General features: G+C 44.6%; 1 protein-coding gene across 2 annotated transcripts in view; it reads left to right on the forward strand.

Moving 5' to 3' along the window:
- SERAC1 (serine active site containing 1) overlaps positions 1-20,898 on the forward strand; it is a 66,381-nt gene extending 45,483 nt beyond the window's left edge. For both annotated transcript variants that reach the window (XM_038765721.1, XM_038765729.1), the window contains 5 exons: positions 2,202-2,302; positions 4,453-4,550; positions 11,490-11,672; positions 14,195-14,338; positions 18,068-20,898. In XM_038765721.1, the coding sequence (XP_038621649.1) occupies positions 2,202-2,302; positions 4,453-4,550; positions 11,490-11,672; positions 14,195-14,338; positions 18,068-18,204 (663 nt within the window). In that variant the 3' untranslated portion in view covers positions 18,205-20,898. The remainder of the gene's footprint in view (positions 1-2,201; positions 2,303-4,452; positions 4,551-11,489; positions 11,673-14,194; positions 14,339-18,067) is intronic.
- Positions 20,899-22,043: the final 1,145 nt, after the last annotated feature.

Below are 22,043 nucleotides of genomic sequence, written 5' to 3' on the forward strand. Positions count from 1 at the left end.
GGGCTGGAAATGTGTCTGTTATATTGTCAAATTTTACTCTTCCAAGTGCTTAGCACAGTGCTTGCACACGGTAAGTGCTCAATAAATACAATAGATTGAGCCCCGTTTGGGACATAATAATAATAATAATGATGGCATTTATTAAGTGCTTACTATGTGCAAAGCACTGTACTAAGAGCTGGGGAGGTTACAAGGTGATCAGGTTGTCCCATGGGGGTGCTCACAGTCTTAATCCCCATTTTACAGATGAGGTAAGTGAGGCCCAGAGAAGTGAAGTGACTTGCCCAAAGTCACACAGCTGACAATTGGTGGAGCTGGGATTTGAACCCAAGACCTCTGACTCCAAAGCCCGAGCTCTTTCCACTGCGCCACGCTTCTTCTCTTGGACTGGGCTTGGACATGGACTGTGTCCAAACTGATTAGCTTATCTCTGCCTTAGTGCTCAATGCAGTGCCTAGCACATGTTAAGCACTTAACAAATACCATTAAAAAAAAATGCCGCCTCTCTGGTCCTAGGATTGAGTGTGTCTATGATGGGAGTTCCCCATGTCCCCCAGGCCCCATCCTTCGGCCCCCTGCCCTAGCTCCCAGCAGCCACACTCCTTCCACTCTCAGAGGAGCAGCAACAAAACAGCACAGGGATTGGCTCCTCCAGGACAATGGCACCACAGCTGGCTGCGATGAGACTCAGCTCCTCCTCGAGCTGCTGCTACACAGGGAAAACCCCAGATCCCTGAGGAAACCCCATGCAACCCTGGGCCCGTGGGAAGGAAGCGGAGGAGAGAGAGGTAGAAACCTGCTGTCCATTGGCATCCTTGCAAGGCAAACTTTGGGCAATCGTGACTGCTGAAGGAAGTGGGAACTAGGCTGTGGGTGGGTTTCTTGGGGGCCGGCTCCTGCCTCTTATCTGGCCTGCCAAAATGACTCAGGGTTATTGCAAGCACTACTGGCTCCCCTTGTTTCTCTTGGGGGGTCTCCTCCCTCTAGGCTTCCCCTCCCTTGCAGGCAGAGCTTCCTCGGCAGCAGTCATAAATGCCTCATGCCTTCTCCCTGGCCTCGAGAACCACTTTTGGTTCCAAGAATTGTCAGATATGGTTCAGGACCCATAGGTTACTGACCCTGTCCTTGAGGGAAAAGAGAGTAACTCTGTCTAGCAAATGTCTAGTTATAATCCAGATTCATAACATTTGGAGGATGTGCATGCCAAATGTTTCTGATTTCTCTATTTTCCAGGAGTAAGATTCCCCATCGTCTTAGTAATTAGTGAAGACATAGTTGGTTTTGCACCATGAACCGGACTTATAGCCTGGATCTTGGGCCTCTGTGTTCTCTCTTCCCTAGTCCAGCGTACCGAGTGTGCCAGAACTGAAATGTGGGAAGGTGCAGCCTTTTCCTCATTGGAGTGATGGGAGGAAACTGAGTCACTGTGACTTCCCAGAGGAAAAAGTCAGCTGTAGGACTTAGGCTAATACCCAGATTTTTTAATTCCTAGCTAATTGCTAACGTCTAAGCCCCGTTGCCTCCTGGAAAATGTGGAAATCCCATTTTATTTTGTAATTTGATTATTTCACCACCATAAGGTTAATTTGGTTGTTCTGCAGATTTAGCCTGGTTTCAGAAAATGAAGCCATAGTTTCCCAGCAGAAAGGACCCTGTAGTTTTTTAAATGGTATTTGTTAAGTGCTTGTTATGTGCCAGGCACTGTACTAAGTGCTGGGGAAGATACAAGCTAATCAGTTTGGACACAGTCCATGTCCCACATGGGGCTCACAGTCTTAATCCCCATTTTACAGATGAAATAACTGAAGTACATAGAAGTTAAAACAGCTTACCTAAGGTCACACCACTGGTGGGTGGCATAGTCAGAATTAGAACCCAGGTTCTTCTGACTCCCACACCCATGATCTATCCACAAGTCCATGCTGCTGCTTCTTCACTGTATTCATTCTGTAGTGCTTACACTAGTAAAACTTTGGTGATACTGTTGATAAAGAGGTTATCGGTCTCCATACATACTGGGATCTGGTACATTTTGTGCAAGAGGGCTCTGCTTTTCCACTCTGATCATCAGGCTTTATTTGACTTCTTCAAAGAGATATCAAATACAGCAAGAAATGCTACCTTTGAGATTGATGCTTGGGAAGCAATTAATGCAGTGAACATTCATATCTGATTTTTTTGTCACATTGTATTTCGTTTAGACATGGCTAGCTACAGACTGCCCTGCTCTTCGGATTATATCTGTGGAATACGATACCCAGCTGAGTGATTGGAAGGCAAAATGCCCTGTTGAGAACCACAGGTAAGCTGGGGAGGAAAGAGAAGGATGAGTAGACCATAGATAAGGAAACAGGGTAAATGAGGATGATTCTTTACCTTCTAGAGCAGTAGAGAAACAATTCTAGCCTCTTCATTTTGAAAACCTTCAGTAAGCCCTGGGGGTTCCGATGCTGAATCCTCATACTCTTTATCTGAAACAGATCTGTTAGTGGAAAGAATGGATTAAAATACCAAATGTCACTTTTATATGATACCTCCTTTGGGTTTTTTAAGCCATTTTTTCAGTAAAGTTAAAAAAAATATGAGTACTTACTCTTTCTGACATTTTGAACTTGGGCTTGGTACACACTGTATCTGGTGAGGTAAAATTTAAGGTGACCCTCAATAAAATGATGAAAAAAGGGTACAGGGCAACTTTTTCCAATAAAAATCCAACAAAAAGATAATGTAGATGAAAACAGCATAATTCAAACCAGAGAGGCATTAGAGTGTCTCCAAGGGTTGGCTATTGACAAGGACTGGATAATGAAAAAGCGACTGGAAAACGTACATCCTGGTATAGCATGGGCTGGATGGGAAGTGGTGAGGATACTGCCCTTCTGAGAATGTCCTCTTTGTAGTTTGGCAAATGTAGCCAGCCAGACTAGATTCAGAATCAATTTCATCTTGAAATTCAGGTGTCAAGCAGTGTCGTATTGGAAACTTCTAAAGGTGTTATTTCCTCCTCTGCTTCAGAGGGTTGAGAGCTGTGACTGGTTTATCAGTTGCTCATGCCTGACCCAGCTGCTGGTATGCAATTTTAAGGTTGTTTATAGCATGCTCTGTCTTGCTCTTTTGAAGCTGTAGTCTTTACATTCAGGCCTGTGGGAAGCCAAATTCTTTAAGGCCATAGCTGCCTGGGAGCTCGGGCCTTGAAAATGCTTGAAGAAAGCCCTATTTAAGCAAATGGCTCTACAGTATCAGGAGCCTGCTGTACTAATTAGTTCCCTTGCAATCAGAAGTATCCATATCCCAAACATAAATCTTGAGTGTCCTCAACAGACATCTCTGTGTGTGCTCCAGAAGTTGGAAGGCCAAGCTCTTTCTACTTGGCCTGCCAGATTTGTGGGTAGAATCACCTGAACATCTGCTTTTTTAAAATGGTATTTTTTAAGTGCTTACTATGTGCCAGGTACTATACTAAGCGCTGGGGTAGATACAAGTTAATCAGGTTGGACACAGTCCTTGTCCCAAATGGGGCTCACAGTCTTAATTCCCATTTTACAGAGGAGGTAACAGTTGAGACAGAGAAGTGAAGTGACTTGCCCAAGGTCAAACAGTAGACAAGTGGCAGAGCCAAGATTAGAACCCAGGTCCTTCTGACTCCTAGGACCGTGGCTCTATTCACTAGGCCACTGTTTCCCACAGGTCCCTTGTATTCAAGACTCTGCATATACCCAGCACCACCAAGACCTCTGGGCCCCTACTGTTGTTCCATGCATGGCATCACTTTCTCCAAGTGTCCAAGCTTCGCCAACAGCAAAGACACAGTGACGGGCCCGAAATCCTAGAGCTGTGGACCTAGGGGCAAGAGAGTGAGCAGTATGAACAGTGGACCTCTAAAGTCAAGGGAGAAATTTCAGACAAATCTCCCGATTTGGAAAGTGGCATATGTTCTATTCCTTTCCTCTCTGAATCCCTTAGAAACAATAAAGGAAACCTGGCTTGTTCCTGGACCCCTTTATGCAGGCCACTAGGGAACTATGGGTGGGGTGATACCGGTACTTTCTTTAGAAGGGAGAGGAAGCCTTGATGCTTTTCCTCTTTTCCATTCTCTCCATTTACTCTTCCTGCCCACTCCACAGCTACCGCTGCAACCCCTGGCCTGAGAGCACTTAGTTTCTTCAATGCCCTTTCTCTCCCCGAACAGTTTGTGTGCCTGGATGAGGAATTTGAGGTGCCCTGGGTCTCTGCTGAGAAAGGTAAATACTTGTGTGTAGTGTCACAAAGTCAAAGCTTAGGGAGGGGGCAATATCCAAAATCAAGAGATGGAGAAAAAACAAGTTTCCTGGCTTAACATTAAAATGGTCAAAATGGGTTCATGACAACAGCTACGAGTGGTTGCAAGCGATCTAATTTCATGAATTTTGGAGGTAGTCCTTTATCGTGTTTCCTATCCTCATTTTTCTCCAGGAAGTCCATTGCTTATAGAAGCAACGAACTTCTTAACAAACTCAAAGCTGCTGGTGTTGGGGACAGGCCGGTGATATGGATATCACACAGTATGGGAGGTGAGTGCCCTGCCATTGCTGCCCAGAATTGCAGGGCTGGGGGAGCTGGGGGAGGTTGGGTGGGGAGTAAGTTGCTGATTGTAGGGAAGTTGGCAGAGGAGCCAGAACACATTCCTTAAGGTATAATGGTAATAATTTACCATTCCAGGTATCTAGCACCTTCTGGGTAATCCCTGTACTAAGGGCTTAGGAGAATACAACAGAGATCAAAGACATGATATCCCTGCCCTTAGGAAAAGTGGCTGTTTGGAAGATGGAGGTGAAGAGGCAGATTTGGGAAATGCTGTGGAGAAAAAACTGACAGTATTTAACAACAGACTAAATAGGACAGCTGAAAGAAAAGCAAGAATCAATCAGTGCTGTTTACTGAGCTCTTACCATGTGCACAGCACTGGACTAAGCTGTTGGGAGAATACAACACAACAGAATTGGCAGGCATGTTCCCTGCCCATAATGACCCTGCAGTCTAGAGGGGCATCAGGGGGGATGTAAAGGTTGTAGTCTTCAGAGGTAGGGAGGATGGTGATGTTATTTACTGTGATGGAAAAGTTAAGTAGAAGCATTGAGGACTAGTGGAAAGAGCCTGGGCCTGGAAGACAGAGGAACTGGGTTCTAATCCCAGCTCTGTCACTTGTCTACTCTGGGGCAAGTCACTTAACCTCTTTTTCCCTCAGGTAACTCATCTGTAAAGTGGGAATCAAGACTGCGAACCCCCCATGGGCCGTGTCCAACTGGATTAGCTTGTATCTACCCTAGTGCTTAGTACAGTGCCTGGCATATAGAAAGTGCTTAACAAATACCATTAAAAAAAAAGTACAGGATTAGTATTGGTGGGGAAATAGCAGGACTTCTGTTTTGGACATATTGAGCTTAAGGTGCTGATAGGGTACTCATGTGGAGATGCCCTGGATTAAGAGGGAATGTGAAATTTCAGAGGTAATGAGAGACTGGGGCTAGTGAGATTTGGAAGTTATCTGCATCGAGCCTAGTCTGTTGTTTTTCACTTTTCCAAGTGCTTGGAAAGTACTCTGCACCCAGTAAACGTTCAGTAAATAAAATTGATTGATTGAGGTATTAGCTGAAGCCATGGGAGTGGATGGGAGTTCCCTGAAGTAATGAGGGTGAAGGGAGAAGAGTCAGATATCCAGAAGGATATGCACAGCTAGGGAATGAGAGGTAGCAGCGTAGCTCAGTGGAAAGAGCATGGGCTTTGGAGTCAGAGGTCATGGGTTCAAATCCTGACTTCATCAATTGTCAGCTGTGTGACTTTGGGCAAGTCACTTAACTTTTCTGTGCCTCAGTTACCTCATCTGTAAAATGGGGATTAAGACTGTGAACCCCCCTTGGGACAACCTGGTCACCTTGTAACCTCCCCAGCACATAGAACAGTGCTTTGCACATAGTAAGCGCTTAATAAATGCCACTATTATTATTAGAAGAGAAACCAGTGAAAGAGACTGAAGAAGCAGCCAGAGAAACCAGAAGAGAACCAGGAGAGAACTGTGTCAGTAAAACCTACGTTTGAGAGTGTTCTGAATGGTCAAAAGGTAGATTAAAGTCCATTTGGCAAGAGAAACTCATTGGTGATCCTGAAGAGGATGATCTTAGGGGAATGAAATGGAGGCCAGTGGAAATCAGATTGGAGTGGATTAAGAAGAGAATTTGAGGCCATATGTGTATTCAGCCTGCTCAGAGGGTTTGGACAGTAATAGGAGCCAGGTGATGGGGGCAATACCTGGATTGAGTAGTGAAATCCAGAGGTATTTTTGATTTTTAAACAGAGAGAAGGCTCAAGCGTGTTTTTACTTCTAGCTGCACAGTTAGTTTCTTTCACAGTAATTTTCCAAGTAGCCATTTTGTGAGGCCATCCTAGGGTGGGTTTATGACTGAGATTAATCAGGGAGGCAGTAGATCAGTGGTCTTTATTGTGTGCTATGCAGAGCACTTGGGAGAACCTCCCCAATCAACTGTATTCAGTGAATGTTTACTGTGTGCACAGCACTGAACTAACAGCTTCAGAGAATACACTATAAGAGAATTGGCAGATACGTTCCCTGCATGATCCCTGCCCTCAAGGAGCTTACAATCTAGTGGGAGAGACAGATATTAAAACGAATTACAGGAAAGGAGTCAACCAAAAGTAAGGACTTATTCAGGAGTGTTAGAAGGGTAGGGGGAAGATGAGTACCTGAGTGCTAAGGGGTATGGACTCAAGTGCCTGTGTTTCCCAGAAGGAAGAGAAAATAGGCAAAGATGGGAGATTAGGCAGGGAAGACTTCCTAGAGGAGATGTGGTGGTCTGTCACATGTGGAGGAGGAGGGAGCTCCAGGCAGGAAGTAGGTGACATGAGAAATTTGACGGTGAGAGAAATGAGAGTGAGGCACAGTGAATAGGTTGGTGTTAGAGAACTCTGGGACTTTCAATTGACAGCTGCTGCCAAAGTGCCAGGGGATTTGTCCTGTCTCCCTCAACCTATAGCCCTACAGTCAATCAATCAATCAATCAATCATATTTATTGAGCGCTTACTGTTTGCAGAGCACTGTACTAAGCGCTTGGGATGTACAAGTTGGCAACATATAGAGACGGTCCCTACCCAACAGTGGGCTCACAGTCTAGAAGGGGGAGACAGAGAACAAATCCCGGCTCCACCATATGTCAGCTGTGTGACCTTGGGCAAGTCACTTAACTTCTCTGAGCCCCAGTTCCCTCATCTGTCAAATGGGGATTAAGATTGTGAGCCCCACGTGGGACAACCTAATCACCTTGTATCCCTCCAGCGCTTAGAACAGTGCTTTGCACATAGTAAGTGCTTAACAAATGCTGTCATTATTATTATTATTATTATGATATTAACAAAATAAAATAAATAGAATAGATATGTACAAGTAAAATAAATAGAGTAATAAATATGTACAAACATATATACATATATACAGGTCTGCTGTGTGACCTCAGGCAAGTCACTTCACTTCTCTGTGCCTCAGTTACCTCATCTGCAAAATGGGAATTAAGATGGTGAGCCTCAGAGGGCACATGGACTGTGTCCAAATTGATTAGCTTTTATCTACCACAAGGGCTTACTGCAGTGCCTGGCTTCACAAAGACCATAAAAAAATAGTGCCCAAATGATGCTGGACATGTGCAGTATGTCTACTTTCTGAATACAATATCTTGAAATAATTTCAATGGCTTTCCCCTTATGTACCATTAAATAATTCAAGTAAGAATTGAGGCATATTCTAGGAAATTGTAGCAGAGAATGGGAGTTTAGAGAAGCAGCGTGGCTCAATGGAAAGAGCACGAGCTTTGGAGTCAGAGGTCATGGGTTCAAATCCCAACTCCGCCAATTGCCAGCTGTGTGACTTTGGGCAAGTCACTTAACTTCTCTGTGCCTCAGTTCCCTCATCTGTAAAATGGGGATTAACTGTGAGCCCCCCGTGGGACAACCTGATCACCTTGTAACCTCCCCAGCGCTTAGAACAGTGCTTTGCACATAGTAAGTGCTTAATAAATGCTATTATTATTATTATTAAAGGAGGCAGTGTGTCTAGTGGAAATAATACAGGTCTGGGAGTCAAGGGACCTCAGCATTAAACCCAGCTCTGACACATGTCTTCTGTTACAGCACTTATGTATACATCTGTACATCTCCAGTGGCTGCCTGTCAACCTACGCATCAAGCAAAAACTCCTCACTCTCGGCTTCAAGGCTCTCCATCACCTAGCCCCCTCCTTCCTCACCTCCCTTCCTCTCCTTCTACAGCCCAGCCCGCACCCTCCACTCCTCTGCCACTAACCTCCTTACTGTACCTCGTTCTCGCCTGTCCCACCGTCGACCCCTGGCCCACGTCCTCCCCCTGGCCTGGAATGCCCTCCCTCCACACATCCGCCAAGCTAGGTCTCTTCCTCCCTTCAAAGCCCTACTGAGAGCTCACTACCTCCAAGAGGCCTTCCCACACTGAGCCCCCCTTTTCCTCTCCTCCTCCCCATCCCCCCCCACCCTAACTCCTTCCCCGCCCCACAGCATCCGTATGTTTGTACAGATTTATTACTCTATTCATTTTACTTGTACATATTTACTATTCTATTTATTTTATTAATGATGTGTATATAGGTATAATTCTATTTATTCTGATGGTATTGACACCTGTCTACTTGTTTCATTTTGTTATTTGTCTCCCCCTTCTAGACTGTGAGCCTGTTGTTGGGTAGGGACCGTCTCTATATGTTGCCAACTTGTACTTCCCAAGAGCCTAGTACAGTGCTCTGCACACAGTAAGCGCTCAATAAGTACGATTGAATGAATGAATGAATCTGTAATACATTTATTTATGTTAATGTCTGTCTCCCCCTCTAGACTTAAGCTCATTGTGGGCAGGGAATATGTCTATTATATTGTTATTTTGTACTCTCCCAAGCGATTAGTACAGTATTCTCCACAGAGAAAGTGCTCAATAAATATTGTTGACTTACTGACCCAACTGCCACTTGTTGGAACTCAGGTCTGCCCAGAACAGCATCAGGGTTAGGGAGTAAATAGGCTAGAAGTGGCATCATTCAGGGAAGCCTGGTGATGTCATTATGAACTGGTTGGGCTTTTTGATAGGGTTTCACAACAGTTAACCTTGCCCAACATTTTGCTTGGAAACTGACTAATGTAGTGCCAACAGCTAGATTTGTCATTTGCATATTCTGGTCAAGCAGATTTTTAATTATAAAAATTATCTCATTATCACTAATAACTTGAATAATAATGAATAGTAAAAGTAGTATTTGTTAAAGACCAAGTGCCAAGTACTGCTAGATGCATGGATAAATACAAAATTTCTGGAGAGAAATTTCCCTCTTCATCCCCACCATAACACTCCAATAGCAATTGATTTCCCACTCTCAGGGTGATAGCTGGAGAGTTTCCAGTACTCTACCAGTCTCGACTATAGGAGGGACAGTCAATCTGAGGCATGCCCATTCCATTCTTAGCTTAGGCAGTGGCTAGCTAGTGGAAGGCAATCTACTGAAAGTCATTCATTCATTCATTCAGTCGTATTTATTGAGCACTTACTGTGTGCAGAGTACTGTACTAAGCACTTGGGAAGTACAAGTTGGCAACATATAGAGATGGTAAGTACCCAACAGCGGGCTCAGTCTAGAAGGGGGAGACAGACAACAAAACAAAACATAGTAACAAAATAAAATAAATAGAATAGTAAATATGTACAAGTAAAATGAATAGAGTAATAAATCTGTACAAACATATATACAGGTGCTGTGGGGAGGGGAAGGAGGTACGGCGGGGGGATGGGGAGGAGGAGAGGAAAAGGGGGGCTCAGTCTGGGAAGGCCTCTTGGAGGAGGTGAGCTCTCAGTAGGGCTTTGAAAGGAGGAAGAGAGCTAGCTTGGCGGATGTGCGGAGGGAGGGCATTCCAGGCCAGGGGGAGGACGTAGGCCGGGGATCGACGGTGGGACAGGCGAGAACGAGGCACAGTGAAGAGGTTAGTGGCAGAAGAGTGGAGGGCGCGGGCTGGGCTGTAGAAGGAAAGAAGGGAGGTGAGGTAGGAGGGGGCGAGGTGATAGAGAGCCTTGAAGCCAAGAGTGAGGAGTTTTTGCCTGGTGCGCAGGTTGATTGGTAGCCACTGGAGATTTTTGAGGAGTCAAATCTCACCTGGGCTGGGCAGCAGCAGCATGGGAGAGAGTTGAGAGCAGAGACTCAAGTTTACTGCGCTGAAGGAGGCGATGGTAAACCACTTCCATATTTGTACCAAGAAAACTCTATGGATACACTTACCAGAACAATTGCAGATGTGTGTGGTGCATTCTGGGAGAGATGTGTCCATGGCATTGCTATGGGTCAGAGATGACTCTACAGCATAAGACAAGACAAGCCATTGATTACCCTGGCCCCTGGCTCAACCAGTGGTCTTTGGCAGCAGGGATGGGGCAAGGAGTTCCCTCTTAGTCCCTTTCTGGGACTGAGTGAGGCAGGAAGAGCATGGGCAGTGGCGCTTGGGGAAAGTTGGGGCATCCAGGGCTGAGGAGGGAACCTCAGTAACAACATGGGAAGCAGCATGGCCTAGTGGATAAAGCACGAGCCTGGGAGTCAAAAGGACCTAGCTCTATTCCCAGCTCTGACACTTGTCTGCTGCATGACCTTGGGGAAGTCACTTACCTTCTCTGGGCCTCAGTTCCCTTATCTGTGAAATGGGGTTATAAGACTGTGTGCCCTATTTGGGACAAGGACTGTGTCCAACCTGATTAGTTTGTATCTACCCTCATTCTCAGTGCAGTGCCTGGCACATAGTAAGTACGTAACAAATTCCATTAAAAAAAAAAGTAAAAACACAAACCGGCTGGGGAGTTTATCAATAAGCTTTCTACTCCTGCAACACAGGGAAACATCTCCACCTTGGCACCTGTTAAACTGAAAGTCCCTTGTGGACTTATTCCTAAATTCCCCAAGGACTTAGAAGTCTTTGCACACAGATGTGTAGTCAGTGCAAGGAATGATGAGGTAGCAATGGCAGACAGGGTTGTGGGAATGTGGGGAGGAGGTGAAGCTCAGGAGTGAGAATGCAAAGAGAGAACAAAAACTGGTTGGCGATAACTAAGTGGCAGGAGAAATAAGAAGGGGAAGAGCAGAGCAGAAGAGGTAAGGGAAAGAAAACGTGAGGAAAAAATAAAAGGGCCACCATCGGTATATTCACTACCCAAAGTGAAACAGCAGAAAATACAATGGATGAAAACATGTACTGTATGTTTATTTTAAAGAGTTGGCTTAGTCACCCCATACAGGTAGGAAATACGTTACTTCTAGCTAAGCCATCTGTGTAGTTACTCTCAATGTTTTTCAGAACGGAGGGCTAGAACTACTGAAAACCACAAGATAGAGCCTAGTTTTCAGAGCTGTAAACAGGACATGATTTTTTTTCTCCTTTGTTGCCAGGACTTCTAGTCAAAAAGATGCTGGTGGAAGCGTCTAAGAACCCCGAAATGAACCCCCTCATAAACAATACACGAGGAATCATTTTCTACAGTGTCCCTCACCATGGATCCCAGCTGGCTGAGTACTCGGTCAATGTTCGCTATCTTCTCTTTCCCTCGGTTGAAGTCAAAGAACTCAGCAAAGGTGATGTCCTCAGCGAGGATTGAATCCGTCAGTGAATCGTTTGGATTAGCACTAGGCCTAGGTGGAGAGTGGGCCACCTCCCTCTTTTTTTTTTTTTTTTGTATATGTTTAGTCTTCAAGGAACTTGAACTCTCCTGAGTTTGAGGTTATTGTATATGTTGTGTGCTTTGCGTAGGACCCCCAAATCAGTGGTCTAATGGATGACTATTAAATGGTTCACCTACCTTTGGGAAGGGACAAAATTTAAATTGATATGTGGCATGAATGGCCCTAAAGGGGATTTACTGACTTCTTGTGAATCAACCAGAATGCCTATGGTATGTTAGATTAAATGTACATAAATGCACTTGAGTTGCCAACATAGGCAATCTTATTTCGAAGGTTTAATCAATAGTATTTGAGTGTTTATTGCATGTGAAGCACCAAACTCAAATGTTTAGGAGGCTGTCAGAAGCAGAAATGCATCCTTTGCTCTCAGGGAGTTTACAGTCAAACCCAGGTGTATATTTAAGATGCAAAAGTGTATGTGTTCTGGAATAATTATTCTTAGCCTAGTCATGTCGACCTGCTCCAGTGCTATGGTATATCCAACTAGTTCAAAATGGTAGGTTTATATTTTTAGAAGAAAACCCATTTTACTATGTAGTATTTCTATGAGAACACATTGTTTTTGGCATATAGCTATAATTCTATTTATTCTGACGGTATTGACACCTGTCTACATGTTTTGTTTTGTTGTCTGTCTCCCCCTTCTAGACTGTGAGCCCGTTGTTGGGTAGGGACCGTCTCTGTGTTTTGCCAACCTGTACTTTCCAAGCGCTTAGTACAGGGCTGTGCACACAGTAAGCATTCAGTAAATATGATTGAATGAGTGAATGAATGGAGAAAACACTGTGATTCAATTTGTTGTTTCTAAGAGTTTCTTCAGTCTATGACTCAGGGCTTTTCCTTTAGGCATTTAATCACCTGCAGATAATTACAAATCTAATATAGATGTAATATTGAAAATAATTATGGTATTTGTTAAGCACATACTGTGTGCCAAGCACTGTTCTAAGTGTTGGGATAGCTGCAAATAAATCAGGTCAGACACAGACCCTGACCTACATGGGGCTCACAGTCTAAGTAGTAGGGAGAACCAGTATCGCATCCCCATTTTACAATCAAGGAAACTGAAGCAGAGAAGTGAATTGACTTGCCCAAGGACGTACAGCGAGCAAGTGGCAGAGCTGGGATTAGAACCGAGGTCATCTGACTTCCAGGCCTGTACTTTTTCCACTAGGCCATGCTACTCTTGCTATATATAGAAAAAGCTATAGGACTCTGTATGTTCATTATACCACAGGTGGCCAAGCCTCACGACCAAAAGAGCAGCAGAACAAGGGGCAGATAGATGCTCACCACTATTCCTGTCCTTGCAATGAGACAGCCGGTGCTGAGGGAGATGGTGAGGCCAAGGGGGCGCCACCTGCCACCCTAGAAATGTACAAGCAAACCTATACCACCTGTCCCCTATGATTGCTACCCTGAAAGCATTGCATACAGCACAAGCCTTTCTACTGCAGACTTTAGTCCTGTAGCCTGTAGTCTGTTAAAAAATAGCAAAAACCAACTTGTCAGCACTTAAAGGAAACACAACTTTACTGACCTCTGCTTCTGTCCCATCATGCTTTGAGGATTAGACTCTGCAGTGTATCTCCTTGTCTTCGCCCCAGCCCACATGCTTCAGTGCCCAAAATATCCAGTGGCTACGTTGTGTCGTGTTGGCTACTTCAGTTTCTGCCAGCTTTGATGTGTGCTACAAGGTCATCACAGCTGGTAGTTGTGGATGCTGTGCCATGAGCAGGAAGCATGTATTGCTCAGTGGAGCCCGTCATGATCAATCAATCTGTGGTATTTGAACACTCCCTGTGGGCAGAGCACTCGCCTGAGCACTTGGGAGAGTACAGTTTGTGTTTTGTTTTAACATTTCATCACTCCTGCTGTCCATCTCCAATCCTACCTCCCCGCTCAAACTCTTGGATTGTGAGCCCCATGAAGGATAGGGATAGGGTCTAAATCCTACCTATGTATTCTCTTCCAGCCGTTAGTTTGGTGCCCCTCCCACCCACTTAGTGGATAGAGCACGGGCCTGGGAGTCAGAAGGACCTGGGTTCTAATCCTGGCTCTGCTACTTGTCTGCTGTGTGACCTTGGGCTAGTCACTTCACTTCTCTGGGCCTCAATTACCTCATCTGTAAAATGGAGATGAGTCTGAGCCCCATGTGGGACTCTGTCCAACCTGACTTACCTGTATCTGCCCCAGCGCTTAGAACAGGGCTTGGCATGTAGTAAGCACTTAATAAGAACCATAATTAAGTTATTATTATTGTAAGCGCTTAATACATACCATGACTTAATACAAATGGTACGATAGAGTTGATAGACATGATTCCTGTCCTCAAGGATGCTGATGGCTGTGTGTGACCTTGACCAAGAAAGGGGAGACTTGCTTACTACGTATACTCTTTTGGATTCCTTCAGATTGTCCTGCTCTGAAAAAACTGCACAACGACTTTCTGACATTTGCTCAGGACAGAAACTTCCAAGTGTTAAATTTTGTGGAGACGTTACCCACTCGCATCGGGAGCATGATTAAACTGCACGTGGTACCAGTGGAATCAGCAGGTAGTTGCTCTTTTGTAACATACTGATTCATGTAGAATTGATGATGGCTGACATTTATGCCTTCAGTGTTGAGGATTTTTCCATCTAATTTCTCAGCTACTGTAAGGAATGGTTTGCACGAAGAAATAGCATATGAACGTCTCAGAGATACTTACCTGATACTTTCCATCTGTAAATCTACAAAAAACTTGTTAATATTGGGTCTCTCATCCTGCTGACAGGTTGATTCCTCTTGGGGTCAGTTTCCTAGATGAAACTGATTTAGCTACAGTGAGGCAGAATTTATGATCAAAACTAGAATTTCTGGTTTTGTCATGCAGCCACTGAAATACACTGAAGCCTGCCCTCCCTCTTCAGATTGTGATTTACTGCAACAGAATGTGCCGTTTACAAGGAAAGTGATAGTCATGTTGCCACCTTGTCTTAGGAAATAATTGCTCACCAAGTGGGCAGGTCTTTAGCCTTACAAGACTTCAGCTCCAATATGTGATGTGATTTTTGCATTCTTTCTCCTTTGATTCGAAATGGCAGGGGAACATGCCTTAACCTATTGAAATGTTTGTCTCAAATTTTATCAGCCACACATAGATGAATCAATAAGTTTGATTCCACGCTGCATTTCTTAGTTGCTTGTATATAGCTGAGAAGCTTTTACTCTCAGCAAAAGCACCACAAATAAGAGAGAGATGCAAGAGACCTGGGCATCTGTGATTGCTGTGAGTAATAAAAGTGCTAAAAGTCCCTTCATTTTGTTCTGTCAAAATGTACTAGTTACATCTACAAAACTCAAAGACAACTTGACAGTGAAGTTATTTTTATTTTAATTGATCCAGCCTTCAACTGTGGAGCACTTTCAGTAGGAGTAGTAGTGGTGGTGGTGAGGAGATAGAAATACAGAAAATGAGGTAGAATGGATGACAGATTGGTAACTGATGTTGGGGAGATGTAATGTGGTGGTTGAAAGGAAAGGTGCTCATCCACCTCTGCATCTAACAAAGACTTATCACCATTGGCTTTAAAGCACTCCATCACCTTGCCCCCTCCTACCTCGCCTCGCTACTCTTCTACTACGACCCAGCCCTCAAACTTCACTCCTCTAATGCTAACCATCTCATTATGCCTCGATCTCGCCTATCTCGCCGCCGACCCCTCACCCATGTCCTGCCTCTGGCTTGGAACTCCCTCCCTCCTCAGATCCGATAAACGATTACTCTTCCACCCTTCAAAGCCTTATTGAAAGCACATCTCCTCCAAGAGACCTTCCCTGACTAACTCCCACCTTTCCTCTTTTCTCACTCCCTTCTGTGTCACCCTGACTTGCTCCCTCAATGCTTCTCTCCTCCCAGCCCCACAGCACTTATGTACATGTCTGTAAAGACTGTGAGCCCACTGTTCGGTAGGGACTGTCTCTATATGTTGCCAATTTGTACTTCCCAAGCGCTTAGTACAGTGCTCTGCACATAGTAAGCGCTCAATAAATACGATTGATGATGATGATGTGTGTCATCATCTAGACTTCTAGACTGTGAGCTCGTTGTGGGGAGGGAATGTGTCTGTTTATTGTATTGTACTTGTCCAAGTGCTCAGTACAGAGTTCTGCACATAATAAGCACTTAAATATGATTGAATGAAAGTTTGATATTTTCATGCAAAACTATACTAAGCACTGCAGTAGACACAGGATAATCACATTGGACACAGTCCCTCTCCCACTTAGGGCTCACCATATTAATCCCCATTTTACAGCTGAGGTAACTGAGGCCCAGAGACTTGAAGTGACTTGCCCAAGGTCACACAGCAGACTAATGATAAAGCCGGGATCAGAACCCAAGTCTGTGCTCTAGCCACAAGGCCATGCTGCTTCATTTCCTTATGTTGGCTTTTCCAACTGTGGGTATTAACTTCCCAAGGTCTATTCTTGGTCTCCTACTCTTCTCACTTTGTACTCACTCCAGTACGGTCTTCCACTTCTACCTTACCAGCTCCGCCCTCAGGACTTCACTACATCTATTCCCATGACTTCACGTATCACCTCTGTGTGCCACCTCAAACTCAATGTGTCCAAACCTGAACTCCTCATCCTCCGATATGTTTCATCAGCCTAAAACACCTAGGACCCAGATGAGCAAGCACATGACCTTCCCTGTCCTAGAAGCGTGCAACCGTTGACTGCTGTGTCTGTCATTAAATCTTGCCAGTTTTCCCTCCACAGCATTTTCCAGTGCACCTCCTTCCTCTACCTCCAAATAGCCATTCTGTAATTTTATTTATTTGCATTGATATCTGTCTTCCCTCCCTCGTTGTGGGCAGGGAATGTCACTGTTTATTTTTCTGTTGTAGTTCCCCAAGTTCTTAGTACAGTGCTCTGCACACACTAAGTGCTTAATAAATACAGTTGAATGAAAGAATGAACCACTACCCTGGTTCAGCCAGGCATTCACCATATCTGGCCTAGTGTATAGAGCATGGGCCTGAGAGTCAGAAGGTCATGGGTTCTAATTCCAGTTCCACCCCTTACTTGTCTTTTGTGTGATCCTGGGCAAGTCACTTCACTTCTGTGGGCCTCAGTTACATCATCTAAAAAATAGTGATTGAGACTGTGAGCCCGAAATGGGACAGGGACTGTGTCCAACCTAGTTTGCTTGTGTCCACCCCAGTGCTTAATTCAGTGTCTGGCACATAGTAAGCACTTAACTATCATAATCATTATTATTATTATTACACCACAACTAGATTAACTGCATCAGCCTCCTTGCTGGTCTCCCTCTCATCCAACCCCTACCATATGTATACTTCATTTTCTGAAACCTCATTCTGCTTCCATCTCTCTACCCCTCAGATTTCCAGTGGTGCCCCATTCCTCTTTATATCCAGCCAAAGCTCCTGACTTTAAAGCATTCTATCATCGCTTTCTTCCTACTTCTAAGACCTCTTTTTCTACAACACCTCAGCTTGCACTTTACGTTCCTCAGCATCTCCCTCTGCCTTGTTCACACTCCTGCCTGGAACTCCACCAGTTTCAGCTCTTCCAAGCCACAACTCTACCCCTCTTCAAAGCTCTCTTGCACCCCCTTCTCCAGGAGCGAGATTACGCATAACCTTCCTAGGCCATATCCATTCACTTGCTGGCCTCAGACCTTAGTCATATTCTCAATTTACATTAATTCACGTATTTATTCGCTGAATTTCTTAACTTTTTTTAACAGCATTTTTTAAGCACTTACTCTCTGCCGGGCACTGTACTAAATGATGGAGTAGATTCAAGCTAATCAGATTAGAGACAGTCCCTGTCCCCATTTGTGGAATTAATTCCCATTTTACAGATGAGGTAATTGAGGCACAGAGTAGTGAAGTGACTTGTCCAAGGTCATACAGCAGCCAAGTAGTGGAGCCGGGAATAGAACCAGGTCCTTTTGACTTCCAGGCCCGAGCTGTTATCCACTAAGCCATACTGCTTTCTCAGCATGTGACACCTAGGAGGTGCTTAAATCCCATAATAATAATAATAATAATACTTCCATAGTGTATGGAAGCTGATGTGAAAGCTGGGCCCAGTAAATGTTTTAGTCAAGTTACCAAGGAAAACAACCACCCTGATGCTCAAAGAGCTGGAAAATAAGGCTCTCCGGAAGGGAGAAGACCAGTAAGCACTTTACTAAATAATAGGACTACAAAGATTTGCTGTCATCCTAACTTTAGGGACTTCCTCGTGCTCTTTGTTTTCAACAGATTTGGGCATTGGAGACCTGATCCCAGTGGAGGTAAACCATCTCAATATCTGCAAGCCCCAGAAGAAGGACACTTTCTTATACCAGCGTACTTTGAAGTTCATCCGTGACTCATTAGCTAGGGATCTCAAAAACTAACCCACCCACACCAACGGCTCTTTTCATCTCTGCCTCATGGAACTGTTCGAGTAAGTTCAGCAAATATGCTGTTCAGGTGATCTAGCTGCCCTGTGATGTGGAGCAGCACATCTGAGCTGGAGCCCAAACACAGCTGTGGTAATAAAGATAGGTGACTCTGCTTCCCCTTGGCTTTAAAGTCTCATGTGTGGGTGTCCAGTGTGTGTTCCACCTAGTGGTAGTATGGGTAGTGCAAGAGGTCAAGAACAACCTAAACTCTCTGCGTGGGCCACGGAGGGACTGAGTGATATGAAGGAACTTGTCTTAGGGGTAGGTCCACTATGCTGAACTGAGGGGAAAGAGAATGCAATTTGCCTGTAGGCCTGAAAGTATGAGGCTAATTTTGTTGGGGTTTCATGATGTAGTAGGACAGCTTTGGCATGGTGACTCAAACCTTGTATGATGCCTCAGATGTATCCGGCCCCACACTGGGGTTATGTTCCTGACAGCCATTACAATGGAGCAGGGGAGGGAGGAATCTGCTGAAGACGATGCAGGAATAGATCTGATTGCCACAACACTGAAGCTATTCAACAGCCCTTTCTAACCTACAAGCTATGATATCATGGTTTTTCCACTAGAAGTATCTGTAAAAATAGCAACTAGCCACTTGCCCCCACTCTTTTTCTCTCCCAAACCCACATCTTTAATGACTTTGTTGGCTCACTCCCCTCTGTCTTCAAATATGCATACATCTTCCTGAGCCAAAATTTTTTTAAAAAATCCCTTCTCTGGATCCCCTCTGCACCATTCAGCTATGGCTCCATTTCCCTCTCCCTCCTCCTATTCCTGTTCAAACTCCTCCAATAGGTTTGTGTATACCCATGCTGCTTCCATTTCCCTTCTACTGTCTGGTTTCCACTCACTTCACTACATATCACTGTCTCCAGGGTCAACAAACAACCTCCTCCTTGCCAAATCTAATGGACTCAAATCTGTCCTAGTAATCCCTCTTGACCTCTCAGCTGCCTTGGACACTGTCTCCAGGAGAAGGGAATGGTTCGCAATTGAATTTCGCCTCCTCTAACACCATTCTCACCTTGGGTCTCCTTGGGCCGATCCTTCTTAGGCTTTATTGCTGGCACTTCCTTTCCCTAACTCTCGGTGTTTCTCAAGACTCAGTTCTACGTCCATTTCTTTCAAGCTCCACTCTCTCTTTTGGAGAACTCATCTATTCCCATGAGTTCTACCAACTGTACCTACCACCTGTATATGAATGAGCCCCAAATCTACTTTGCCTATCCTGACCCCTCTCTTCTTCTATACCCATGGCTTCACCTACCACCTGTATGTGATTAAGTCCCAAATCGACTTTGTCTGTTCTGACCCATCTCTTCATCTCCAATCTCGCATTTCCTTCTACCTCCAAGACATCTCTACATGGATATTCCTCAGGCACTGCAAGCTCATTAAGTTTAAAACCTGACCCCACCCTCACTACTAAATCCTCTCCTCCACGATTGACACCACCACCTTCCTCCCAGTAGTCCGGTAGTCTTGACTACTCCCTCTCCTTCAACCTACCTCCAAATCTTCCTCTCCATCAAAACAGCCACCATTGCTGGTTCAGGCACTCATCACATCCCACCTTGACTTTCACTTCTCTCCAGTCCATACTTCACCCTTGTGCCCATATCATTTTTCTAAAAGAGTTCAGCACACATCTCTCCACTCCTCAAAACCTTCCAGTTGCTGCCCATTCCTCTGCACATACAACAGGAACTCCTGGCCCTCAGCTTTAAGGTACTCCATCAGCTTTCTCCCTCCTGATTATGGATGCTCCTCTTCCATTACACCCCAGCGTACATGCCTCATCCTCATCACTGTGCGCCTTCTGCATGCCTTTCTGTCATCTTGCTCCCACTCTCCCTTCTGCCTGGAATACCTTCCCCATTGAGATCCAGCAGACCACTACTCTCCCTGTCTTCAAAACCCTTCTGAAGTCACACATCTTCCAGGAGACCTTCCCTGATTAGTTTATCATCTCTCTACCTTATGTTCCTCCAACTGCCTCTTCAGCTTTCACACATTCACACAAGCCCCAGCACTTATGTACATATCTTTACACTCTTCTTACCTCCTCTTAGCTGTAATTTAATTTAGTGTCTGGCTCCACCATTAAATTATAACCTCTTTGAGGGTGGGAACATATTTTCTAATTCTCCCAAGGGTTTCATACAGTGCTGTGCACACAGTAGGTGCTCAGTGAATATAAGGGGAAATACATTTGCATATGACCATCGGCTGAGATCCCCATTTATTATATGGCTCTCCATTCTTGTGAGCTAGAATATTTTCATGGCTTGGGGGGCTTTTATTTTTCCTGGTATTCCTTCCAACAATGTAAAAACGTATATTAGTCCTGCATTCCAGGAAAGTGAGAAAACGGTAAGGTCCAAATTGAGCAAATTATTTTTTACAGTTTTCTTGTAAAGATTCATTTAATAATAGGGCTTAAACTTAGCCCATTCATGAGTGCGACCAGGGCCTCTTTATTTTTTTATAATGGCATTTTTAAGTGCTTACTATGTGCAAAGCACTGTTCTTAACCTGACCACAGTCCTAGAATCTCCAGGGTTGTCGTGGAAGCCACCACTGGACTGTCAGCTCCTTCTGGGCAAGGATCTTGTCTGCTAGTTTTGTTGCATGGTACTCTCATTCATTCAATCATATTTATTGAGTGCTTACTGTGTGCAGAGCCCTGTGCTAATCGCTTACTACAGGGGTCTGCACACAGTAAATGCTCAGTAAATGCCATAGATTGATTGATTAGAGTCAGGGTTTGGGCTCAGCTTGACCCAGCTGTAGGGTGGATTGACCCAACAGCAATTATTGGGCACCTTCTGTAAGCAGACAATGTAAAGACCTAAGGGAATGTACAGAAGAAGTAAAAGCCATTGTCTCTTCGCTTGAGGATCTTATCAAAAGGGAGACACAGGGGCAAGCAAAAATGGCCAAGTACCCAGTAGATAAAACAGATATGTTGTGAGTGTCTGCTTCCCTGTGGTCCAGGTGAATCTAAAAGTACCTTCTAATTTTGGGGACCCTCCCCACCTTGCCTTCCCCCCAGCCCCAGGACTGATACAACCCTTTCTCGCACTAGGTACAATATTTGTCCTCTACTTATCTTCTGGGGTTGGGGGGCAGATTTGTGAAGTATCTGGAAAGCTTCTCAAGCCCTGTGACTGCAAAGCACTTTATGTGACTACGTAAAGCATATGCAAGGAAATCGTGAAAAGTCAGTCTAAGCCTTGGACTTTTTCATTTGTGGCATTGTCCAGTTTGGGGGGAAAAAAAAAGCAGTTCTGGGTCTGTTTTGCTTATTATCCCAAATGGGTATCAGTGTATAGCACCATTTACAGAAAGAAGCCATTTATGTAGCTAGGCTGGCTCACTAATTATGGTTAGGAAGAGTGGATGGTTGGCTGGCTTTAGAGCTCCAGGTCCACTATCTTTTGAAATGAAGCACAAACAGCAGGTAACTAGGTTTCTGGGGATGTTGGAAAACCTCATGGAACTGTTTATGCCCTTTTCCCCCACTCCCTGTAAACATGCAATCCATTCTAATGTATTCATCTCCAAAAATACTGGCGCCTTCTCCTTCATCGCTGGAAAATAGGAGCATCCTAAACTGAGATAAAATGTTGTGTTGTATCTAATTTGTGCTGTGACTCTCAGCCAGGACCACACTCTTGATATTTACATCCTGAAGTGATAGAAGTGTGTATTTCTCTTCACCAAAAGGAGGTGGGGAGATCAGCATTTTGGACTGAAGTGTAGCCTGTATAATACAATGTTAT

The sequence above is a fragment of the Tachyglossus aculeatus genome, chromosome 2 (genome assembly GCF_015852505.1).
Source record: "Tachyglossus aculeatus isolate mTacAcu1 chromosome 2, mTacAcu1.pri, whole genome shotgun sequence".
Lineage (NCBI taxonomy): Eukaryota > Metazoa > Chordata > Mammalia > Monotremata > Tachyglossidae > Tachyglossus > Tachyglossus aculeatus.